Source organism: Astatotilapia calliptera, chromosome 6 (genome assembly GCF_964374335.1).
Source record: "Astatotilapia calliptera chromosome 6, fAstCal68.1, whole genome shotgun sequence".
Taxonomy (NCBI): domain Eukaryota; kingdom Metazoa; phylum Chordata; class Actinopteri; order Cichliformes; family Cichlidae; genus Astatotilapia; species Astatotilapia calliptera.
This window is the reverse complement of record NC_137427.1, coordinates 40,977,339-40,991,604: the sequence shown is the minus strand read 5'-3', so window position 1 is coordinate 40,991,604 and position 14,266 is coordinate 40,977,339. Positions and strand designations below refer to the sequence as shown.

The 14,266-nt window shown below is 40.4% G+C and overlaps 1 protein-coding gene across 2 annotated transcripts; it reads left to right on the top strand.

Moving 5' to 3' along the window:
• Positions 1–1,189: 1,189 nt before the first annotated feature.
• On the top strand, positions 1,190–13,163 carry LOC113023381 (butyrophilin-like protein 10). Of its 2 annotated transcripts, XM_080303257.1 has the most exons (6): positions 1,190–1,381; positions 2,047–2,382; positions 3,124–3,210; positions 4,228–4,311; positions 5,172–5,294; positions 8,014–8,151. In XM_080303257.1, the coding sequence occupies exons 1-5, from the start codon at positions 1,324–1,326 to the stop codon at positions 5,285–5,287; spliced, it is 681 nt and encodes a 226-aa protein (XP_080159383.1). In that variant the 5' UTR covers positions 1,190–1,323; the 3' UTR covers positions 5,288–5,294; positions 8,014–8,151. The 2 variants fall into 2 exon arrangements, with proteins under 2 accessions (XP_080159383.1, XP_026025174.1); XM_026169389.2 differs by lacking the exons at positions 1,190–1,381; positions 2,047–2,382; positions 3,124–3,210; positions 4,228–4,311; positions 5,172–5,294 and adding exons at positions 7,553–7,751; positions 9,134–9,226; positions 11,231–11,317; positions 12,203–13,163 and having other exon boundaries at positions 8,014–8,334.
• The last annotated feature ends 1,103 nt before the right edge of the window (positions 13,164–14,266 follow it).

Sequence of the window (14,266 nt, the reverse complement as noted above, 5' to 3'; positions counted from 1 at the left end):
TGGAGCACAGGTACCTGAAGCAGAAGACCAACAAAGAGCCTCTACACACAAAAGGGGCTGAGCAGCCTCTATTTTGTGGAAAAAGTGGAGACCCTGTAATGTGCAGCAAAATTATAGAGATGTTCTTTCCCTCAGTTCAAATGAGTACGGTGCTGAGGTCTGCTGGTGACACCAGAAACGATGAATAATCCAACCAGGACGGCTCCTCTGTGGAGGATTCTGAAGCTGGATTGGTGAGAACACACTGAACATGGTTTGTTTTTTTTTAAACTTTACTACTAGAAGAATATAATCTATCATATGAGTAATCATTCTAGCTGAGATTTGTACCTTTAGCCAAAAGCTTTTGAGTAGGATTTCCGGATGGTAAGTCTGCTTGAGCCGTCCAGCCTAGTGTACTACTAGTAGTATACTACTTTTCCAGAATCGCTCTGACACAGGATATTGCGAGTTTTGAGAGTACTGTGTTTCTAGAGATTTGTTGGATGCTGAAGAACTCCGATAGAAAAATGCCCACAACATTCCAGACAGTGATATTAGGGGCCAATGTAATGCTCTCCAGAGGACTTATCCGGTCAGACACCCTGTTTCTGACGTCTTATTCCAGGAACTTCATTTAGTTTCAATTTAGAAGCAGACTGTATGTTATAGTGACTCTTGCAGTTTAACTGAACTTTGTTGGACTGTTGCCTAATAGTAAGAAGGTTATTGGATACCCTATCCCCTGACCCGCTATCACTATTTAGAAACATATCAGAGTTGATATTGACAGAGTGCCACTGTGAGGGTGTATACTGTACCTAGACCATGGAAATATGAAGTATCCTTTTATACCATTAGGAAAATTATTTGAATCGTGGTTCTTATGCTTGGCAATACTTGATATCCACACACGACGTAAAACCATGTGGGAGTTTGCACAGTGAGTCAAAGTTGGAAGAAAACCGTGTGCGATCAGCGTCTAAATGCGGCAGTGCAACTGTACATTTTGGCTGCTTTATCCTGAGGTTTGTAGCTGATATAAAAAGGAGAATTTCAGAGCATTTAAAACAATTTCTTTTGAGCAGTGCAATCAGGGAATTTCTGATGATTCATTACATTCCCTATAAACTGACATTCTTCCTATAAAGAACATGTAATCTGAAAAAACAAAAACGTGCCTAAACTTGTGCTAACAGCGGCATTTAGTGACATTTACAGTGTAGACGGGTAAACGATGTCTGCGGACGGGAGGAGGTGGTTCGTCGTTAAGCGCTAGCTCGTTTACAGCTAGCTTAAACGAACCTGCGCTTAACTGGCCGCGTAAATGTTTTGGCTCCCCTGATGGACACACCCGCTCCGATCATCGCGCTGTGCTTTCTTGGGGTTTTTTCTTCAGCAGGTAACTCGAACTTATTTAAATGGCAAGTTTGTACGTTTACATCACCAGGAGAACTACAGGCTGTTCGTGTATTTGTAAGCCTGTATGATTTTACCGGTGTTAAAAACCTAATGGCTTCTGTTGTGTGATGCAATTCTGTGGCTTCTCAACTCTTGAAGTTCACAGCGGAAACACTAAATCAATTTTTGGCGCAACACTGATAAGAAAGCAGGGAGAGGAAGATTTCCAAAGCCGTTAATGGCATGATGATACTTTTAATCAGTCAACGAACAGGTTATCGGCAGTAGAGCATTTGTAGTGCTCTGCCGCCAGAGTCAGCACCGGCTTTTTCTTTGGCTGCGAACAGTAATCGTGATCATCAGCTTATTTTGTCGGAGTGGTTTTTGTTTGCATCATTGTTGGCTTCATGGCGAACCGATGCGGTTAATAAGAGTGCAGTTATGGTTACACTTTAGATGGAAGGTGGTATTTCCATCTGAGCAGATGGTCTATAAACTTCCTGCTCTGGGTCCTTTGGAATTTCTTAGGGTAAAAAATATCTGACTGTGGGCTCAGAATGCTTGAAGTCCTGCTACTGAACAATAAACTAACACATTTCGTTGAGAATTCAAATGTAATTTGGAGACTGTCAAATTATATAAATGTTGCTTTTTTTCCCTCCCCAGAAACTCCTCAAAGCTATTGCCCATCCCCACTGATTCAGGCAGAAGAAGGTCGTAATGTCTCATTACCATGTTATGTGGATCCCTCAGTTGACCTGTCTGCTTATACCGTGGACTGGAAACACACTGACTTGAATGATGTAGTCTTCTCGTGGCGACACGGGCAGGAAAATCATGGTGCACAGGCGGCGAGCTATAGAAGCAGAGCAAGTATCGACTCTGGAGACCTTAGCAGAGGAAATCTAACCCTGCAGATCTTCTCAGCACGCCTGTCTGATAGCGGGCGTTACAGGTGTTTTGTGCCAAAACTGAAAGCCTTTTGCATCGTTCATCTTAATGGTAAACACTCTAAATAACCAAGTTTAGTTTGATACTAAGTTTTGTCAAACGTACCTTTATATTTGGTTTTGGAATTTGGTTAAAGAAAGAGCAGAAAAGTGACTTTCCCTTTAAATGTAAACAGTCCCAAATAATATGCAAAAGATGTGAGGGCTTTATTTCATGTTAACAGTTATAGCTTTGATAACACCGAGTGAACCGTTGTGTCCTTGTATATTTTGGTTTTGTCACAAAGGAAGCTTGAACGGCATGAATGTGACTGAATCTGGCTGATGTTGTGCTGTGTTGTTTAGTACTTATGTGTTGATGTTCAGTTTCACAGCAATCTAGTTTTCCACTTATCATTATAACTTTCCCACAGGTGTGAATGTGAGTGTGGTCTTTATTTGTTAGTCCTGTGTCAGACTGGGCACCTGCCCATGGTGCACCTGCCCACGGTGCACCTGTCCACGGTGCACCTGCCCACGGTGCACCATGTCCAGGGTGCGCCCTGCCGGTTGCCCTATGGTAGCTGGGATAGGTTCCAGCTCCTCCTTGTAACCCTAACAAGGATAAGCGGAAGAGAAGTGGAACACAATAAAATTAAAATAGCACTTTATTCTGTTTTGTTTTATCCAAAGTAATTTAACATGGACTTGGAGGACACTATCAGACATGCTATCTTTTAAAAAAAATAAAAATTTTCTTTTGTTTAGACAGTCTCATATATTTCAAATTCTGAGAATTTATTTATTTTTACAGTAACCAAAGAGATTAATGTCAGGTCCAGCACAACCACATCTCCAAATCTCCACAGCACAACCACAACGCTGAAGCCAAATGATCCAGGCAAGTGACTTTGAACTTTTCTTCTTTTCGCTTAATTAAGTTCAATTTAGTTTTATTTATAGTGTGAAATCACAACAGCATTCAGCTCAGGCTGCTTTGTATTACCAGTAGAGACCTTAATGCAGACCTCACCACAACACAGAGAAAAGATGTTGAATGACCTATTTTTTTTTCTTCACAGCAGACATTTTGAGCTGATGACGAATCGTTTCTTTTTAAGTGTCCCATTAAGTCATGAAAGTGACGCATCAAGCGTAATAGCAGAGTCCACTGCAGCCATCCCCAGTGTTTTACTAGGAATCAGCTTTCTGCAATGATAAACATCTTTAAAAATAAAAGAACTCTTCATTCATACTGCAAACTTGTGGTTTGATTTTTATATTCTGAAAAATGACTCACTTTTGCATTGTTGGCTGCACGCAGTTCCTGTGAAAACTCGTGTATGAGCTAGAGAAGTGGGTTACACGTGAAGTCGTGTAGAGGGCTAGCTTCCTCTTTGTGAAGTCAAGGTTTGAAAGTACCTAAGTTTTAAAGGTTGCGTTAAAATTCACAAAAACTGCTGTTGTCAGCATGCCACCAGTCACCAGACTGCACAACTCATCTTCTGTCAGTCACATTGTTGCAATACTTTTTCCATTACTTATCAGAGTTCAACACAATGAAAGTGAAAGGAACTGGCTTCAACACTGATACATGATATTTGAAAAATTCCTCACCAGCAGATTTTTTTGGTGTCCTGTTCCAACTGCTTTACTTATTTATTTTATTTATTTTTAATTTCTTTGCATATCTGTTAGTTCTGTTAGTGTGCAGGCAGTAATATTGGGAAGAGAAGTCTCAGATCCTGACACAGCCGTCTGTGCTTGACCCATTTCAGCTTCCCTCCAGCCAACAACTGTGCTAAATTTGTAATTACAAGGTTTTATAAAATAAATTTGAATTAAAAATGATCTAAATGTAATAATAATTCATGAATGGCATCACATTAATTAGCCTTTTAATTTCTGATTCTTTCAGATAAACGTCTTGCCGTTCTCCTTCCTGTTGGTATCTTTCTCCTGGCTGTCGTTGGATTTTGTCTGAAGAAACGCGTAAAGATCCGTAAGTTGATCAACTTTAGTGCAAGAATGTGTGCTTTAATAGTTAAACCTTTGATTAGAGATTACTGGCAAGTCTGGTGTTTGATTAGGATGAAAATCTGTCATGGATACCAGAGGAAAACGCACTGAAACAGGAAGCAGAGAATAACAGCAAAATTATACATTACACTGATATTAAATGTAAATAAAACACATAAGCCAAACGCAAACTTTTATTGTTCAACTTGAAATGTCTGAAGACAACTTAAGTTTCTTTTATGCTTTTTTTTTTCCTCATTTTTACTCCATTTTGCATAAATTATTACAAGTGCGTCTTTCCAGAAGAGTCTGTTCAGTGACAGGTTGCTTCTCCCAAAGACAAGAACTAACAGACTTAAAAACTCCTTTGTCCCACACGCCATCAGACTGTTTAACTCCTCTCTGGAGGGGAGAGGGAGAGGAGACAGGAGGACAAAGGAGGGGGGAACAACTAAGCTGTAGTGCCTCTTCACCTCACTGTACAATACCTTGTGCAATACTTTTGTAAATAGTCAACAGTGCAATAGACTCAATACTTGAAATGTGCAATTCACTTGTATTTTTATTTTTTATTCCTATTTATTCTATTTATCCCCTTTGTATATTTTATTTATATTTGTCTCTGTATTTATGTGTGTGTGTGTGTGTGTGTGTGTGTGTGTGTGTGTGTGTGTGTGTATGTATATGTATATGTATGTATATATCAGTTCTGTAACTGTAACTTCGGTCGTTGCTGTGCTTTTTTTGGAAGTCGAATTTCCCAGAGGAACCCACCCGAGGGATTAATAAAGTTCTATCTTATCTTATCTCTCTCTATCTTTCCATGTTTGCGTGTTTATCAAGGGCAATGCGTGGGGAAGCTGAAAGGGCAGAAACGAGGAGTGGACCGTTCAAGCCACGTTGAACTTCAGTCTTTGGAGAATTCAACAATGAAATACGACACGAACAAGGCTTCTTGAGAAATGAGTGAAGTACAATGTTGTGCTTGTCTTTGATTGGCTGAGTGATCAAAATGATTTTAGATTCTCAAGCTGCTCTCATTACGTTACAGCTGATTTAAGTACAACTTAATTCAAATTAATTACGTTGGATCGTTTTAAGCGTTTCTAAAAGCTCATCCTTGTTCCCATTTAGAGACTCGTATTTGATCTGTGTTATTGTATTTCATATTGGAATAGTATGTGCTTTTGTTTAGTGTATGTAGCACTTTGCAGTGTGTGTGTGTCTGTCTGTCTGTTGCACATATATGCTTGTATAGCCATTTATGTATATAAGTATATGCATAAACTGTGCCCCCCCCCCCCCCCCTTCCTTCTACATGTTTGCACTGAGTAGATGCTCTGTATCTCATTGTAATCAGAATCAGAATACTTTATTCATCCCGAGGGAAATTAGGGGTTACAGCAGGCAGCACGCTAATGGCGCATGCGCACTCACAAAGCAACCTTCTGACCAACTTTACACAAACATCACATTGGGCAGACATGTCAGAAGGTAGGCTGATAGGAAAAAAACAACGAAAATACACTACATGAGGTAAGAGGAGGAGAAAAAAAACTCCACTCAGACTGAGCTCCTAGTGGGAGAACAGTTTGATAAAAGAAAAGTACATCTGTATAGTGACAACAAAGGCATTCTATTCTATATAAGCGTATGCTTACTTTATATATGGATGTCTTGTAACATTTTAACTCATTTTATTCCTTCTTTTGTTTTAACTACATTGTCCCTCTGTTCAACAATTTGGCCTTGATGTCTTTTAAGTAAATTAATGGTCACAGATCTGGGAACAATCACTGAGTGACTTACTGGTTATGTTTTAAATTCCAAAAATGAATTGGGACTCTGAGAGGCAGAACAAACAATCAAACAATCTGAAAGTATACTTCTGCTAAAAATCATGATGTGTTGGTTGAATATACAGCGTCCTCCATAATGTTTTTAAGATTGTATTTTTTTTTTCTCTGTACACCAGCCAGCACGGTCGATTTGCGTAATGTTTGTTTTTTTTTTTTTTTTCGTGAACGGGAAACTGCTTAAAGAAGCATATGATCAGTTTGTCCAATCGTGGTTTAAATAAAGTTCTTTGAAAAAAATTCCGCCAAAAAGTACGTCCACGACGTAAGTACGCGCCACAGTCAGCCAATAAGCGTTCAGAGTCTTTCTAAAAGGCGCGAAATTCGAGAAAAATTCAGCTAGGACGAGGAAGTCGGGGGAGGAGCGTTGTCATGTGTTCGTGTAACATGGAGGGAGAGTTGTTCTTCAGCGTGCACTGGGTAACGTGTTTTTAATTGTTTTCCACCTAAATGTGTGAGTTATCTTTGTAAATGTAAGTCTGCAATGTTCCTGCATGCTTGTGTTTAATTGGTTGCATGTATTGCTTGAATTTTTTTGTTCAAAACATATTTTGATGGCGAGGAGACAAATAAATATTTGCGAGGAAATCAGAGTTTCTTAATTTGTGAACTTTTGCGGTCAACATTTTAAACTGTTATCAAAGCCTCGTGTGGTAGCTTCCCAGTAATGATGACAGTGAAGACTCCAGGTTATTCAGTAAGTATTCTCTAAAGGTTTGGGATATCGAGTGGATCGGGTCAGAAGATAATATTGGTCTTTTGAATATACTTTACTCAGCTGAGAACAGATTGTTTGGTTTTTGCACTGTTGCATAGCATTGTGCAGAAAGTCACGAACCACTCCACAAGTTTTGGATTCTTTTGCCCCCAAGTATCTGGATGTTGTTGTAAATGTATTAAGTCATCTTGAGCAATAGTTTTATTTTAAGGTCTTTCAAAAAACATTTTGGACGCTGGATTCTTTACCAGGCGTGATTGTACCGACGAGGCCATTCTCAAAGACTTATTAGACCAAGACCAGTGCCATCATCCCATCATGCTGTGCAGTGTGTCCTTGCAACTGGACAAATGCAGAACAAAAGGAGTGGCAGAAAGGCGCTGACTGATTGGGATCCATCTGACTTCAGCATGGCAGTGATCCCAGACACACGAGCAGTGCAGGACAACCACACAATCGGCAGCTGACGTTCAAAACAGAAATGATCGGTGGCTCGAGACTTTTGTACAGTAGGGTGTGTACTTTCTGAAAGACTCCTACACACCGGACCAAAAGCGGGGTGTTGGAAGTAAGCGGCTGAGGCGGGGTCCGTTATTGGTCCGGTTATCTTTTAGGAGAGGGCTGATGGGTCAGTGTGAAAACGGCACGTCGTGGAAGACTGACGTAGGTTTCGCCGGCTGCTGGCGTAACTTCCCCTTTGCAGGCTGCGCAGTCTTGAATGAAGTCGCGCGCGCTCTACCGGTTTGTGAAACAAGATGAGATCGTCTGTTCGTCTTTGTGCCCCACGCGACCTCCTACTCATGTCATGCATAGCTGTGTGTTTTCCGTCATCTGATGGAGCTCTGAAGGGTAACTTGACTTGCACTTTGCTGGCTGTTTAGCTCGTGGGTGGCATTAGCAGGGCGGGCTCTTCACTTGTTGTTTTTAGGAAAAGCCGTTTGGCGTGTGTGACCTGAGCAAACTCGCTGATTATTCTCGGGGGACAGCACATAACTTCTATGTTCAAGTATAAAACGGGTCCAGGAGCAGTGTTCAGCTGAAACAGCTGCTGTTTTAAGGTATGAGATCGTGACCTTAATTCAAAGGTACTCAAGCTGTTGTTCCTCTCCAGAAGAACCTCGAGCCATTTGCCCGGTTACGGAAATTGAAGCAAAGGAAGGTGATGATGTCATCCTCCCGTTTTATGTGGTCCCCCCTGTCAACCTGTCTGCGTTCACCGTGGACTGGTCAAGAACCAACCCGAGTGTGGTCGTCTACTCCTATCGACACCAACAGGAGTCGCATGATGCAGAGATGGATGCAACAGTCAGACGTGAAGACCTGAACAGAGGAAGTCTGACACTGTGGATCCCCTCAGTGCAGATGTCCCACAGTGGAGAATACACAGGCTTCGTTATGGACCTCGGGATCAAGTGTAGTGTTCAACTTAATGGTAAGGACCTGAGTAATAGTTTGTCTGATGTACTTGATATGAATGTAATGAAGAAATCTACTTAATGATATAAAATGATCTTCCACTTGGGGAAACGCAAACATAGAATAACATGATTTAAAACTGAAAATGATTTGTGTGTGTGTGTGTGTGTGTGTGTGTGTGTGTGTGTGTGTGTGTGTGTGTGTGTGTGTGTGAACATGAAAGTAGTCTAATTGTGGATTTGTCTGTAATGCAAACCTGTTGAGGCTAGCCTGAGGCTAGAGTACATGTTAGTAATGGGATGCATCCAAATCTCACAAAAGGGGTGCATGTCTAAAATGGGACAGCAGGCAGTGAGTGACCATGCAGGTCATAGACAGGCCTGAACAAGTTGTTTCATGCCCGACCCCAACATATAAGACTTGAACCTGGACACAGCACAGCTCCAGATGTGTGACTGTGGTTATTTCTTAGTGGTGTGAATCCTAATGACCAGCGGTCAACAATCCCCGGGCCACAGACCAGTACTCGTCCGTGACTCGTTTGGTACCGGTCTGTGAGAGTTGAGGCTTGGTGTTGGTGGGTTTTTTGTTTTTTAACTTATATCGTTTTTATTGATAACTCTGCTTCCCTGGGTCTTTTCCCGTGTGTTATGAATAAGTCGTCCTTTTTTTGGTACTGGTTTTATTTTTGTTGTATTTCTCTGCAACACCTTAAAGGCCGGACATAAACCGGTCCATGACGCACAAAAGGTTGGAGACCACTGCTAACGAGAACGTCTCTCTCTCTCTCTTTTTTATTTATTTATTTTAAACAGTAACCAAAGACAAACTGAAAAAGCAAAAGGGGCAGGATGGTTTCAGCACAACTGGAGCTCCTCTCAACACGACGGTGGAGAAAGTCGGTCCACGTAAGTTACTCTGAGCTCTTCTCCAGAGGATTTTGGTTGAGACACAACCTTTCAAAACCTTTGAATGACTGCTCACTTCTTTTAAGTATCCATTAAATCATGACAGTGAAACAGTATGCATAATAGCAGGCTCTGCATACACACATCAGTGATGAAGCTGTTCTTTTTCCTCATGTGATTTCACAAAATGTGAGCTTGCTTGAGTGCATTGAGGAAATCAATGACTGGTTGTGCCACAATTTTCTCCAGCTAAACAAAAACAAACTGAGGTAATAGTCTTTGGCGCCAAAGAAAAACGATTACAGGTCACCAGAGAACTTCAATCTATACATCTAAAAACCACAAACCAGGCGAGAAATTTGGGTGTAGTGATGGATGCAGACCTAAACTTAGAAAAACACATTAAGACAATAACAAAGTCAGCTTACTATCACCTCAAGAATATTTCAAGGATCAAAGATCTGATGTCTCAACAGGACCTGGAAAAACTAGTCCATGCATTCATCTTTAGTAGGCTTGATTACTGTAACAGCATCTTTACAGGTCTACCTAAAAAATCAGTCAGACAACTACAGCTCATTCAGAACTCTGCTGCTCGAGTCCTCACTAAGACCAAAAAAGTGGACCACATCAGTCCAGCTCTGAGGTCTTTACACTGGGTGCCTGTCCGTCAGAGGATAGACTTTAAAGTTCTGATGCTGGTCTATAAAGCTCTGAATGGTTTAGGACCAAAATACATCAATGACCTCCTGACCCAGTATGAACCTTCCAGATCCCTCAGGTCATCTGGATCCGGTCTTTTATCAGTTCCCAGAGTCAGAACCAGACACGGAGAAGCTGCATTCAGCTTTTATGCTCCTTATATCTGGAACAAACTCCCAGAAAGCCTCAGATCAGCTGAAGCACTCAGTTTATTTAAATCCAGGTTGAAGACTCACCTGTTCTCAGCTGCATTTGAATAAAGCACCAAATCCACACTTTAAGCTTAAATTTCAAAACTTACATTTAACTACTGATTTTATCTGTTTTGATTTTATCTACTGTTCCTTTTTTTCATTTTAAATCGTGCTTTTTATTTGTTTTTGTTTTTTAACGTCTTTATAAAGCACTTTGGATCACCTTGAATTGTGCTATATAAATAAACTTGCCTTGCTTAGTGTGAATATTTGTGTTACTGATATTTTTGCCCAGCAAGGCCATGAAGTTCAGGTTCATTCACGCCTGATCTGTGGGGTATCCTTAAAATGACCTGTTCTGTTTAGATTTTAGGCTGCTGTGCATTATGTCAGTTTGTAACTTATCTGGACTGCCTGAGGTTTGAAAACAAGTATTCACTTAGATTTCTGTGGTCTAGGCAATCCAGTACTGGGTGAAAATGAACAACGCTCTTAGGTTTTCTCACTTTTTGCTCTAAACCAGGGGTGGGGACCTTCTGGCCTCATGCAGGTTTGAGATCACCCTGGGTCAACACACCTGAATCAAACGATTAGTTCATTCCCAGGCCTCTAGAGAACGTGAAGACATGTTGAGGAGGCATTTTGGCCATTAGAATCCACTGTGATGGATCAAGGACGCATCTAAAACCTGCAGGACAGGCCTGGAGTTCCCACCCTTGCTGTAAACACAAGCATTATAACTTGTGGCTGATTTTTAAACTTCAAACATCAGATGGTTAGAAAAATACCTGAACATGAAATTCGTGTGGTTGATTAAACCAGGTCCAAAATGCAGCATAATTGAGTTAAGTGCATCAAAAAAAACTGCTGCATTTGATAGTCGGTTAAAAATGACCTCATTTAAATTGAGGTGTCCACATCCCGCGTGGTAATCTGAACTCTTAGAGTCAAGGCAGAAGTGACAGAAATCTCAAATCCTGACCAATGAGAGCATCTGTGGTTTGACCTTCCCTTCACCGCAGGACTTGCGTGACTTGTGTGTCATGTGGATATATTAAAGAATGATGTTGGAATAAACTGACCCTTGTTTTCAATCTCTGACTTCTAGGTGGTGACATGATGCTTATCATTGGGATTGCTCTTTCTTGCGGCGTCGGTCTTCTCTTGATTGTTCTGGGATTGCTTGGAAAGCTCGGTAAGTTGGTGGTCAGTCTAACAGTTAACCTCTCAGTTAGGCATTGCTTTTGTCAGCAAGCTGGATGATGATGAAACTTGATGCATCTCTTAAGTCAAAGGTCATATAAATGTTCCTAAATAAAATCATGGTTGCTTGTTTTTGGATCCAGACTTTATCTCTGCCGTCTTTTTCAGTGTAGGATCCTCACATCCTACATTCTCATCAATGTAAAAATGTAGAATGTGTTATAATCATTACTGTATATTTACATTTTCACCATGAAAGTAATTGATGTAGTGTTTTGTTTTTCTGTCTAGTAAAACTTTTGTTTAGGTTTCTTAATTCATACAAACAAACAAACTTTGTCTTGATGCATTCTCAATATTCCAGGAAAGTAAATCTCCAAAAGTTGATTGTGTTCATCTGGACGTAGCGTTTTCAGTGGGAGAAATGGTCTCAGCTGACTGCAGGTTTCCCCAATCTCATAAACAGTACGTGGAAAGACCATCTCTGAATCGAGGAGGGTTTATCTGTCACCATCTCACAATGCTGTGATTGCAGCCATTCCCCAACTCTCTGTGATGGTACCCATGGCCATTGATCAGTTGGTTCTGGTCAGTGGTTGTTGATCAGTGGTCATGAGAATTTGCATAATTAAGATTAAGGACCTGACCTCCCAGCCCATTGTTCCCTCAGTGGGCTGGTTTCAGTCATTATGCAAATGTGCTGTTGATAAGATTTGTGGAAACCTGCAGTCAGCTGAGACTGAAGACGTCACTCGCATGAGTGACGAAACGTTTCTCCCACAAAACACTACGTCCAGATGAACAGAATCAAGTTTTGGAGGAAAAAAACCCTCAATCAGCTTCATATTCTACCATAAAAAGTATTTGTTTTTTGCAGAGGGCTTTGTGAGACGGTGCAGAGGATGGATCCAGCCACCAAATGATGATCGCACTGAAAATTAAACCATCTTATGAAATTTAGCAGAATGCAGTGATTAACAAATCTCATGTGCTGTCCATAAGATGTGGGTTTATTATAGAATGTGTGTCAAATGTTTAAACTTTAAAAAATTGTTTTGTGTGTAAGGAAAACACAAGCTCTTAGCTGTAAATGAGGTTTTACATGTGAACACAATGAGTCTAGAACACGACGACAAAGTGATGCCAGAGTTTCCTCTCAGATGAGTTTGAATCTCTGACCTTGTCCTTAACCTCCTAAGACCCAAACTCTCATTTCATGAATTTGTAATTTGTCTTTGTTATTTGGACTGAGACCTGGTGAATGTAAAAACAAACCTGATGTAGTTTCTGAGAATCTGATATCAGGCTTTGTACAGCAAAATTGAGGAACTGTAGCCTAGACGACCCAAAATAATCATGTTGACATATGTGGGAGGTTAAGGTCAGAGTTCAAATTTTCTGAAAACTTGAACTCGCATGTCACCTATGATTTTCATATTGCTATCACATCTATCTGTCCTACATTTTGCTGCTTCCATCAAAGTCAAAATGAGCTAATGTTGTTCTGAAAATGACACTTTCTCAGTTTAAACTTCTGTTTGTGTTCTGCTGTGAATGTAATGTGGGTTCATTGGATTTGCACATATATTTTGTACATTGAAACTTTGCGAGGCTGGCCGTGTGTGTGTGTGTGTGTGTGTGTGTGTGTGTGTGTGTGTGTGAGATGACCTTTCCTAGAGCAATAATGTGAATAAATAAGTTTGTATTTATGAATGTTTTATAAATGTTACCTTTCATCGCTCTGTAAAGCATTAACACAGAAACATATGGATGATAGTTTGTGTGTGAGTGAGAGGTGACTGTGATGATTAAATCAATAAACATGATACTGAATGTGACACAACTTGACTTGCTGATGAAACCTCCTGAACGTCACTTCACTCGCTCAAGATTGGGGAAAATCAATGAAGCTACTCACACATTTATGTCTGGTTATTTTCAGTATAAGCACTGCTCGCTGCATATACATGTATGACTTTTTATTGAATGAGGGGCCCCGAGTCTTTTGATGAGTAAGCATGCTAAATGTTTGGCATGAGTGCAGTTATCTTTTGTTGACAAGACTGAATGCAAAACAGTTCTGTTGCCCAATTACTGGAGTTGTTCACCGATGGCTAAAAGCTGCGGTAAAACCAGGCAGTTTCCATCAGTCCTACAGTCTGTAGTGTAGGTCTTATAGAGCTGTTTGTGGCTTCATGTTGTATTCATTTTATCGGGCTTTTCTATTTGGTGGTTTTTTTGTTTTTAATTTCACAACAAAAGCTGCTTTGGGGTTTGTTTTACTGTGAGGTAAAGAGTCCAGTTGAGGGAAAATGACAATCGGAAGTTATTTGGCATCCAGCAAAACCAGACTCGGGGAGGATTTTATCTGCCATAACCAGTTAAGAGTGAAGGCAAAGACATAAAAAAGGGGCGAGCAGGGATGATAAAGTAGCAATGGGAGAGAGAAGACAAAATCGAACAACATATTCCAGAGGTATATAAACACACGGGCAGTAAAAAGAGGTGAGTGTATTTAAAAAAACACAAAAAACCTGCAGACACAGGGACAACATGCCAACTCCACAAAGAAAGGCCCCTGCTTGGATTCAAACCCAACCTCCTTGTAAGAAAATAGTGCTAACCACCATTCCCCACTTTAACGAAAGGATATAAGATAATCAACACTTATCTTCAGTTCTGAATAAGGCAACAATAAAATGCCCATGGCAAATCGGGAGCAAAATGTGTCTTTGTAGTAATGTCCCAAAAATATTTTATGTATTAAATATATATTTATATGCTTTATATATTATTAATGCTTTGTGTTATTGTTTTAGTGCAGTGATATGGTAGTTAAAATAGTTTACTCTGATTATTTCCATAACGGAAATTATTTTGGAGAAACAGGTAAATATGCCAGATTTGGACACGTATAAGTTCCCGGGAACTTTGCGCCAAA